The 10,600-nt window shown below is 46.4% G+C and overlaps 1 protein-coding gene across 3 annotated transcripts in view; it reads right to left on the bottom strand.

Moving 5' to 3' along the window:
• The window catches only part of NTRK3 (neurotrophic receptor tyrosine kinase 3), a 364,802-nt gene that overhangs the window by 93,442 nt on the left and 260,760 nt on the right, over positions 1-10,600 (bottom strand). The window contains exons 13-14 of one of the 3 annotated variants that reach the window (XM_059371611.1): positions 2,331-2,465; positions 53-802 (exon numbers count right to left, since the gene is read on the bottom strand). The exons of 1 other annotated variant lie outside the window; for it this stretch is intronic. In XM_059371611.1, the coding sequence (XP_059227594.1) occupies positions 684-802; positions 2,331-2,465 (254 nt within the window). In that variant the 3' untranslated portion in view covers positions 53-683. Of the gene's footprint in view, positions 1-52; positions 803-2,330; positions 2,466-10,600 lie in introns of those variants that run through there. One more of the 3 variants, XM_059371612.1, reaches the window with a different exon arrangement.

The raw sequence follows: 10,600 nt of genomic DNA, 5'->3' as shown, positions 1-10,600 counted from the left end.
TTTGTGTGTATATATATATATATATATATATATATATATATATGTTTATATATATATAGAAAATGATTGGTTTCCATTCTTTCCTCTGAGACCTAATCTGGTGCCAGCGCTCGGGCCTGGCTCCCCCTCTCTCACCGCGTGGTCTCTGCCTCCGCTTAGCCGCTCTTCCCCACGGGAGGCTGCAGGGCGACGAGGTCACTAAGAGGACGGCCTGGGATCCCAGGGGAGCCGGGGAGACCCCACGCTTCCAAGCAGGGCGAGTGAGGCCGGAGCACGGCTGGACTTCGTCAGGCTTTCTCGTGGTGGTTGGGTGGTTTTGGTAAAGCAAGAGAATGGCTAGTGTGTGTGTGTGTGTGGTTTCTTTTTTTTTTTTTTTAAAGATGGTTCTTGGTGCACAGGTTTTTAACTCTCTTTATTGGCTCTAAGGATGGCGGCAGGAGCTGCCTCGGAGGCCAGGGGAGAGAGGAGCACAGTGATGACTGAGGGACAGGGCAGCCCTGCCAGTGACGGACGGGGGACGACCCCTGTCTCGGTGGCTTGAAAGGGACACAGGGGCACCGGTGGCTCATGCAGTTTCTACTTAGTTCCCCGGATCCAAAGAGAACAGCGCCTAGAGCTTCCCACCTCTCAGAGGGCCTGGCCCACCCAGGTGACATCAAAACAGAGAGGCTTAAAAGGAGTTTTTAAAAGCCATGACGTCCTTTGCTGAAATAAACACTGACATCCTCAACATAGAGGCCATGGTTAAGAGGCTTGGAATGTCCGGGAAGGCTTATTGGATTCAACATAATTTCTCTGAAACCTATAAAAAACAAAAACAAAAAAACAGAAAAACAGAAAAAAGCAAAATAAAGCAAAAACCAAAATCCCCTCCCCCAAAGAAGATCAAAACTAGGAGGGGGAGACAGAGAGGGAGCTGGAAGGGAGGGGGGCGGGGAGGAGGGCGGGAGATTCGGGTACAGATCCATATCGGAAACAGCCAAATGAATTGTGGGCTGAAGGGGAGGCCGGGGCGGGGGGGGGGGGGGGGGGATTCACTTAAAACCAAGCATGGGCAGAGACACTGGAAACACCATTTTGCTGCAGCCGCCACTGAACCGGGGAAAGGAAGTGAGCAAACTATTCGGGGGCTTGGCCGCGGCTTGTCACAGGAGAGCGGGAATGGCCTCATCTAGCTGGGGGGAGCCCCTGACAAGCGTATAGGCAGATGGGGAAGGGGCATGACCCCTGCGGTCACTGGCGGGGCAGAGGGTGAGAGGGGTGCATTCTCTCGGAACCTGCGTTGTTAAGGGAGAGTGGAGAGGGCCACTTCGAATCCCGGGAGCCAGAATCCTACAGGCTACCCTGACCACACCCCGGGGGCCGGAGCGCTATTCTTCCAAGCCTGCCAGCTCTCTCTTGTTGGCTTTTGGTTCCATTTACCAGCTCAGTGGACAGTTTAGGAAATCACAGCTGCCCTTCTGGCTGTATCCTAATGCCAAGTCTAACAAGGGACGGAAATGGTCTGGAGCAATAAATTGGTAGCCACGTGCGTGGCAGCCCGGCTTCCGTCCAGCCATACTACCGTGGACTGAACTGGGATGGCCAGCGTGTCCAGAGATGCGGGTGTTCCTGATCGAATCTCCAGACGGAGGTGTCTCACCCCCGGATTTTAAAAATGTCTGTAAAATAATGTGCAGCGTGTATGTGTGTGTGTGTGTGTTTGCGTGTGCGCGCGTGCGTGCAGACAAGACGGGAGCAAGCCTATCCCTTCAGGAGAGCTATGTGCAGGCATCTGAAGGGCACGTGGGCAGCTGGATGTTGGGGACATGATGGGAAGGGACCTAGCTGGTTGCACTGAGACTCTCCCCTCCTCCTTCCCAGATCAAGACACAGCTGAGTCACGTGGGCATCGGGAGGCCTCCATCTGCAGGGAGCGGGGTGAGGTCTGTGAGGACAGGGAAGCTTCCTGGTCTCTGACATCACATTTAGAGAGAGGTTTCGGCTTCAGGATGAGAAGCAGTGCTAACCCGGGATGAGGGCTGCCTTGGGTCTGTGGTGGAGGAAAGGCAGGCCGCTGGTCTGGGCAGCCTGCCCAGGAGGTGCGTGACGCCACTGTTCCCATCTGGGCCACGGTCCCTCTCTTGCTTCTCCCACACCCCTCACCTTGGCCCTATGACATAGCTTCCCTGACCTAAGGGGCTTTAGAAGCAATCACAGGGGGGCACCTAGTCATCCCCCAGTGCTTGGGGACATACAGAGGCTCCATGAGGTCTTAAAAACCTTAAGAATCACAATTGGTTGGGGGATGGGCTGTCCTGCATACAAAAACGTCAAAGGAGGTAACTCACCATGTGACCTTGGGTAAGACACTTCCCCACTCTGGACCTCAGGTTCCTCATATATATAGTGAGTTGATGAGACTAGATGATCTCTATTGTCCTTCAAGTTTAATATCCCATGATTGTCTATGTTTGAAAAGACCCCTGGCAGAAGAGGCAGACATGGGGGGGAATTAATGGTCAGTATTGAGCCCCAGGTGCAAAAACACGGGGAAGTAGTTTTCGTGGGCACAGTGCCCGAAACGGAAGCCCAGGTGTCCCTGCTCCTGTAGCCCACACTACTCTACCTGTAGGGGCACTTGCTTTATTTTATGCGTAAGATCTAGATAACACTGTCCTCTGAGCATCACACAGTAGCCTTCAAGAACTGTAACTGGGGAGTCAGGGAAGATCTGCCATCACCGCGAACTCTGTCCAACCCTTTCCCTGACATGCTTGCCCCCAACCCCCTTCTTGGCCCGGAGCACCCTGAACGTGTGCCCAACGCTGCTATTCTGGACGCCATTCTCAGGACCAGAAGGATGATTCTTGTCACTTGGGTGATGACCCTGCCGGTCCCAAGACCCTCTTTCTGGCCCCTTCTCTCTCCCATAAAAAAAAATTCAGCTCATCTCCAAGAGGAAAACAGTTTGATAAGGGCCAGTGAGGAGGAGACGGGGCGGGGGTTGATGAGTTTGGTGCCTTAAAATCTTTCTTGCCTTAATTAGGGCATAAACAGTTGGAACAACAGACGTTGTTGGATCACTAGACCCAGGGCCTACAGCTCCTCTGAAAGGCAGCGCGTTCTAGCCTGATGGTGAAATCTCCTTTGGAGGCCTCACAGTATCATGGGCCATGGAAGGGTCCATGTCGGATCCATTAAAGGCAGGGGCCAAGCCCGCCTAAGCCTCTGCCAAGGTCCCTGAAGCTGCCTCCGTGAACATGAGCCTTTTCCCATATTAGCCGGGATCTGAAGTTTGTTTTCTCTGGAACTCTTTCCCAGGTGGAGACTTTCCAAGATTCTAAGTGCTGAATCCTGATAGCATAGGAGGCACAGCTCCAAGGTCCTCCATTCCTCCCCCTCGTGCTCAGAACAACCCTGGAGCAGGAAGGAACCGGCGTCCACTTGGGGGAGGGCAGCAGAGACCAGGACCACCATGGACACTGACCAGGGAAGGCCCAGGTGGGTGGAGGGAAGGCTGAGGAGGGACCAACCCACCTCCAGAGAAGGCCTGGCCCACCCCACTGTGCCCCCGGACCTTCATGTTGAACCTTTTCCTACATCTGGTGACAGCTCTCCCCAAAGCCAGGCAGCACAGAGCTTGCTGTAGGTCCTCCGTGACTCGGAATAGACCGTGGTTTTCGGGAACCGTCTAGGTATCGTTTCCTGAGCAGCGAGCCAGAGACTTGGAGATCGCTTTGGGAGGGGTGGGGAGCTGGGAAGGCAGGCAGTGGGGGAAGGGGCCCTGAGCACCCACAGTACCAGAGGAAAGTACTGGAACCGATCCCACTGGGCCAAAAGCAGGTTAACTCTTCAAAAGCAAGGCCTTCAAGAGTCACTGCAGCAGAGGAGGGCCAGCTCCAAAGGCCGTGCAACACAAAACGGGGCAAGAGCTTCAAACCTGTCCATTTTCCTGACAGCTCGCAGACCCCAACCATCCACCTGTCTCTGGAGTCTCACCCGTCCCTACTGCCACGCGCTGGCCTCAGGAACCCAGCGCCCCCAGCTTTCCAGCATCCACCAGCAAGAGCTCCCCAGCCTCTTCTGCCTCTGCACTCCTCATGCGGCTTGGGGTTCTCAAGGCCTCCCTTTCTGTCTCTGCTTCTTCCTTTCGCTATCTGACATGATCATTTTATTACCTAACTCCATAGAGTGGTTTGGGTCATGGCCCTGATAAAAGGTCTGATACTGAACAGTGCTCTACTGGATTATTTTCCGACATTGCCTCTTCAAATGTATTCGTTTGTCATCTTCGAGTTGCTACATCACACTGGTGCTTAGCACTTATATGGTGTCGGCTGTGAGAAGAGCACTTTAGACTCAAGAGTGGTTTGAAATGCACAGGAGTCCTGGCGCTGAGGTCAAGGGGGGGCCTTCACAGGGACCCGGAGACACGGGGCAATTCAGATCCTTGTCCAGGAAGTGAGCGCAGGAGGGGGCAATGGGACAGACGTGACGGTGAGGAGCCCAGTCTGCACCCCAGCCCAGCCAGGGGGCATTCTATCCACAGCCTCCCCAATTTTTCCCAAGGGGTGAAAAGAGGCGGGATGTTCTGAACTATGCTGCAGGAAGGCATGGACTGAAGAAGGCAGCCCCCGACCAACATCCCACTGTAACAATCCTATCATCAGATGCATCGTTGAGCCCCTCGAGCCCAAAGACCTATGTAAGGTAACGGCAGTGCCAGGCATGGCCGACAGCTAATCCAGCATCCCCCGATATCTTTAAAGGGCTGCTATTATTAACTCCATTTTAAATACAGCAAAATGAAGACGTAATCATGTATTTTTAAAAACCAACCAACCAACCAACCAAGTTCACTTTGTGGCAGAGTCTGGTATTAAACCAAACTCTGACCCCAAAGTCCTTATCATGAACTTCTTTGCAACATGGCTTCCATTTGTTGAAAATCCATATTTTCATATCAATCCATATCCAATCCATCAATCATATTTTCAAATTCAATCTATATCCAGGGGAAGAGGCTGACACAGAAGTCAAGGCAGAAGTGGTGGGGATCGGGCTTTATATGTGGCTCCCTCTGCAAGGCCTGGGTGGAGGGCTGGAGTGTTCTATCCTCACTAACAGCCTCCCTAGCCAGAGAGAGGCACATTCCCATGCCCCCGTCCACCACCAGCAGGTGCCTGGTCTCACCTTTCCTGCTTCATTCTCGGCCCTGCCACACACCCCCACCCTTAGAGTAACCTGTTGCCTGCATTGGGGCCTTCCAAGTAAGGCAACCCAAACTCTACCTGCACACTGACTCCTTCATTTTGGTGGTACTTTTGGGAGTTCAGCTTAGGAAGGATGAAAAGTAAACCCAGTGAAAGAGAGATGTGAATGAGTTTGTAGAGAAGAGCAATTATCCAGAACACAGTCACTCCCATAGGAAGAGTGTGGACTATCTGAGAACGCCCCTTGGGACACCCAGCATGGCGCCAGGAAGAGCTCTCTCCCCAGCACCCTCCCCTCCAGTCACTCTGTAAAATACACTATACTCAGAAAAGAGTATATTATGGGAAAGAGAAGCTTCCTCACAGACAGGTATCTCTAGCTTCATTTTCTTCTTGTGTGGTGGCCTCTCCAAGGTCATGGAAAGAAGGTCACCAAGGAGGCCTAGCAGTCCCTGGGATAGGACTATGACGACTTTGTTCTGTACCTTTGTCTCCTGCATTGTTACCTATCTAAGTCCCTTCTTCTCCTGCCATTAGATTCAGTAGAAGGCTAGTGGCAATGACCCGGGTGGGTGACATTAAAATGCCTAGCCTTGCTGGCCATGACCTAGCTTGCTTAAAATTCTCTTACAAGTTGCTTAAAATTCTCATAGCTCTTCTTTTATTCTGAGGTTGCAAACCTAACCTAGAGGCCATATGTGGCTCTAGGAGGTGTCTTTTTTCAGCACAATTTCTTTTTAAAATTTTTTACTTAGTTGCCAACATTTAAAAGCTTGGGAGATTTCACATTTAAAATTTCTGTATTTGTAGCTTCCCTTGAAAATACAAAAGTTCTGGCAATGCTGGGCCAGCTATTTCTGCACAGTACAGATCAGCTAGACCAATGTGGAGGCCACTCAGCTTAGCTAAGCATGTGTTCTCCACTTTGCCGTACACTCCACCGCTCCCTACTGGCCTCTATCTGACCTCTCCAGTTACTTCCGGCACCTGCATGGTTTGCCTTAGCATTGGACCTTCAAACTTGGCAATAAACATGAAGCCAGCGTGAGGTTATGGGCTGTGCGTGAGAGACCAGGGAATGCCATCTCAGCATGCCTTGCTGACTGCTCCTGTCATGACCAAACCCATGCTCCCTCTGGTCATGGTGAACAGTGATAAAGAAGGGGCCTAAGACCTATATCCAAGGGACAAACTTATCTCGAAGAGCAGAAATCATTCAGGAACTGAATTGCATGGGTAAGAGGGTATCGCGCTTTGAAACAAAAGCCCCAATGAAGGGACGTGCTGAAGACCATTTACAACACTGCTGTTGGGGGACGAAGCGACACTGTATCATCAGCCAGCTGTGTGTTCCATGGTGCTTACGTGTATAAGGCACCTGACCAAAGGCTGTCCAGTGCTACCTAGCAGGGCTCTTCACACAGTCGTTGTATTCCATGGGCCATGACTTGACCCAATTATCCCCACAAAGGATACAAAAATGTTCTTGGGACTGAAATGTCCCTCATGTAGGCTTCCTGGCTAGGAGTGGGGAACTGGTTCCGCAACCTCAGTATGCAGTACCTCTTCTTATAAAGTTGACTTAATGCAACTTATAAAATAAATAATGGGACTGCCCTGGTCCATGTACCAAACTTATCTCGGAGAGCAGAAATCACACACCCACACCTGGGTGACACAAAGGGGCACAGAACCCTGAGATCCTCAGACAATGGCCAGAGACTGGTCCCCAAAGGAATCTGGAAGGCTCCTACGACTCTTTGCTGATGGGCATGTCAAGGCTTACATCAGATGTAAGAGGATATGCCCAGGGCTCCTCCCTTGGCATCACAAAGATTGTCCCAACAACAAGGGAACCTTGCCTGAAAGGAGTGAAATGTTGGTCCCAGAGAAAGGGAAATTTCTTCCACTCTAGGATGCGGATAAAGTGACCTCTTAAAATCAAAATATTCCATAAGCCATGGAGTAAAATTAGTCACATGTTCACCATTCTCAAAATTAATTACACAAAGGACACGCTGTGACACCGGAACATCTCCTCTTGTTTCACTGAGAGGAGAGGAGGCCTCAGGTACTAAAAATCTTCATCCCCTCACCCACGACTTGAACTTCAAAATCCCTGTCTTTATACTCGGCATATTTTTCCCATTCTTGATTCTTTTTATTCTTTTTGAAAGTTTGAAATATCTGAACATACCTGAAAAGTCTAGGAAATAGCAAAACCATATGCCCACCACCCAGTATTAACAACTTAAAAACAATATTCTCATATCTTCCTCCCAAATTTTGGGAGAAATCATACATCATAGCTACAGCTGAGAATCCAAAGGAGTCTGCGTATGATACTGTTCCTGTTTTTATCCCAAACCAGAGTTGAACACTTCCCTGAAATAGAGGATTATTATCTCTAAGCATCTCTGAATAATTTTGCTAGATGGAATATAATGAGAAACAAATTATAATATTGTTTTGCCTAAACAAAGGATGTTTTCTAGATGTATCCTGTTGACCCCCACAGCTCTCATTCATTGATTTTAACTGATGTGATCCACCATGTGAGTATACTGCAAATTATTTATCTGTTCCATTTGTTTCCATCTTGTCAATATTAAAAAAAGTTGCCATAAATATTACATAAGTCTCTTTATGTGCATGTGGAAGACTTTCTCTAGGGCAGCAGTTGGCAAATTTCCTAAGAAGGGACAGACAATGAATATTTTAGGCTTTATACAAATCATCAAATCTCTGTTGCTACTACTAACTTCTGCCATTGTAGTCTGAAAGCAGCCGTAGACAACACATAAACAAATGACCGTGTTCCAATAAAACTTTATTTACAAAAACAGATGGGAGTCACATTTGGCTCTTGGCCCATAGGCCATCACTGGCTGACTTTTACCCTAGAGGTTTGTTACTCAAAGTGTGGGCATGCAGACCAGCAGCAGCAGCAGCTGGGCGTTTGGTAAGAAAATGGAAAATTTCAGAACCCACTGAATCAACATCTGCATTTTAACAAGCTCTTCAGGCAATCTGTGTGCAAAAAATGTTTGAGAAGAATGGCTTTAGAGGATATCCTTATAATTTAGTGCATATAAATCTTTCAATGTGTTCTTAAATGTTTCCCCAAGGTGATGGTACTACCTTGTATTTCTAGAATCACTAAATGGGTGAACTTCTTGCTCTGTATCCCCATATCTGATGTTATTTGATGTGTGGCAGATGTTATCTCCTTGCATTTTTAAGGTACATTTCCCTGATCTACTGAGGTTGTGCCCCATCTCTGTTGGAGTTTCCTGCTCTGTGAATTGTCTGTTCATATCCTTTCCTCACTGTATCATATGTATGTATACATATATAGGCATGTACATATACACATATGTATGTATGTACATATGTACATATATGTGCATAGAAATATATGTAATGTATACATCTATATGCAATAGGTTGTTGCTGTTCTTTTGGATTTGTATGAGTTCATTTTTTCTATATGAGAATTCTTTGCTGGATACATGGGTTGAAATTTCGCTCTTCTAGTCCATGGTTTGTCTTTTAACTTAGTATATGGCATCTCATATAGATTTGTTTTTAAATTATTGTGGTCACATGCATTAATCTTTCCATTTAGGATATTCATAATCTATATCTCAAGAAGATTTTCCCTCCTCAAAGTCAAACGATATTCTCCTTTAAAAGAACTACATTTAACAATCGAACCTAGGGAAGAATTGCAAATAATTGATGTAGAGACCCCTCACTGAAGGAGGTAGAGCTTCACTCCCCACTGTTAGTATGTGTTTTGTTTATTAGGAAACTTACAAAGAGAACGGCAGAGGGGAAATGTGACTTTACAGTGGAGAATCCTAACAAACCCGACCTCAGCCAGGTGGTCAAGGTGAGTATCATCAGTGATGCCATGTGATAAGCACATACTTTGGATGTGATGTGATGAGAATGAGACCCGTCTCTCCATGGCCCAAATGGACAATCCTAAATCAGAAGATATTCTGCATAGCCTCTGACCAGTGCTGCTCAAAGCTGTGATGGTAATCAAGGACAAGGGAAGTCTAAGAAACTGTCATAGGCCAAAGGAGGCAAAGAAAACATGATAACAATGTAATGTGGTGTCCTGGAAGAGAAAAAGGGCATTTGGGGGGAAAACCAATGAGTCCCAATAAAGTAGTGAGCTTAGTTGATAGGAATGTACTAATGTTGGTTTCTTAGTTGTAACAAATGTATCACGGCAATATAGGATGATTACAATGGGGAAGCTGGGTGAGGGGTATAAGGGAATTCTTCATACTATCATTACAATTCTTTGTATATGTAAAACTATTCTATTTTATTTTTTTAAACACATTATTTATTTGATAGAGAGAAAAAGAGTGAGAGAGGGAATACAAGCAGAGGGAGTGGGAGAGGGAGAAGAAGGCTTCCTGCTGAGCAGGGAGCCCAATGCAGGGCTTGATCCCAGGACCTGGGATCATGACCTGAGCCAAAGGCAGATAGCCCATGACTGAGCCACCCAGACACCTCTGTAAAATTATTTTAAAACAAACAGTTCTACTTTTAAAGTTCACCCAGATTTCTAATTTATTTTGTGACTGGTATGAGGTAATACTATAGCCTTACTTGTTCTCATGTGGCTGTACAGAATCATTCTTCTCTTTCATACTGATTTGCAATGACATATCAAAAACACACACATACCCATATGTCTATCTAGATTTATATATCAACATACGTACACATGTATGTTTTCTGAGTTTTTAAAAATATTGGTATACTTCGGCCTCTTTGTCTTTCCTGTCTTAATTATTACATCTTTATCAAGTCCTTTTGTCTACTACAATGAATCTCCTCAATCCTGATCTTCTTTTTTAAGAAAAATACTTTAGCAACTCTTTGTCTCTCATTCTTCCACATTAATTATAGAATAAGCTTATCAAGCAGGTGCCTTCAAACACCTTCCTGGGATTTTTAAGATTGTATTTAATTTATAAAGTTGGGGGATAATCAACAACTTTATTATATTAGTTCTTCTTATTCATGAAGAAGATACATGCTCCATTTATTATTTTTCTTTTATATTATTAATAATGTTTTGTATTTTTACATGAAATCTTGAATATTTTTATAAGGTATATACTTTTTCTCTTAAGAGCCTTATTTTTAAAGTTCTATTCCATTTTTGGTATTGTAAATGTGATTTGTTTTCAGTTAAATTTTCTAATGGTGTTTAAAGACTATATTGACTTTTGTTTATTGATTGTGTGCTCAGAATTTTGCTGAACTCTCTAGTTAGTTCTATAATTCTTTAAGGCTCTCTGTAGGGTGATCACATCATTCATGATTAGAGCAGTCATCTATCTGTCTTTCCAATTCTTTTTTTTTTTTTTTTTTTT

Source organism: Mustela nigripes, chromosome 13 (genome assembly GCF_022355385.1).
Source record: "Mustela nigripes isolate SB6536 chromosome 13, MUSNIG.SB6536, whole genome shotgun sequence".
In the NCBI taxonomy this organism is placed as follows: domain Eukaryota; kingdom Metazoa; phylum Chordata; class Mammalia; order Carnivora; family Mustelidae; genus Mustela; species Mustela nigripes.
Note: the sequence above shows the minus strand (reverse complement) of the source record. Positions and strands in the feature narration are given on the sequence as shown.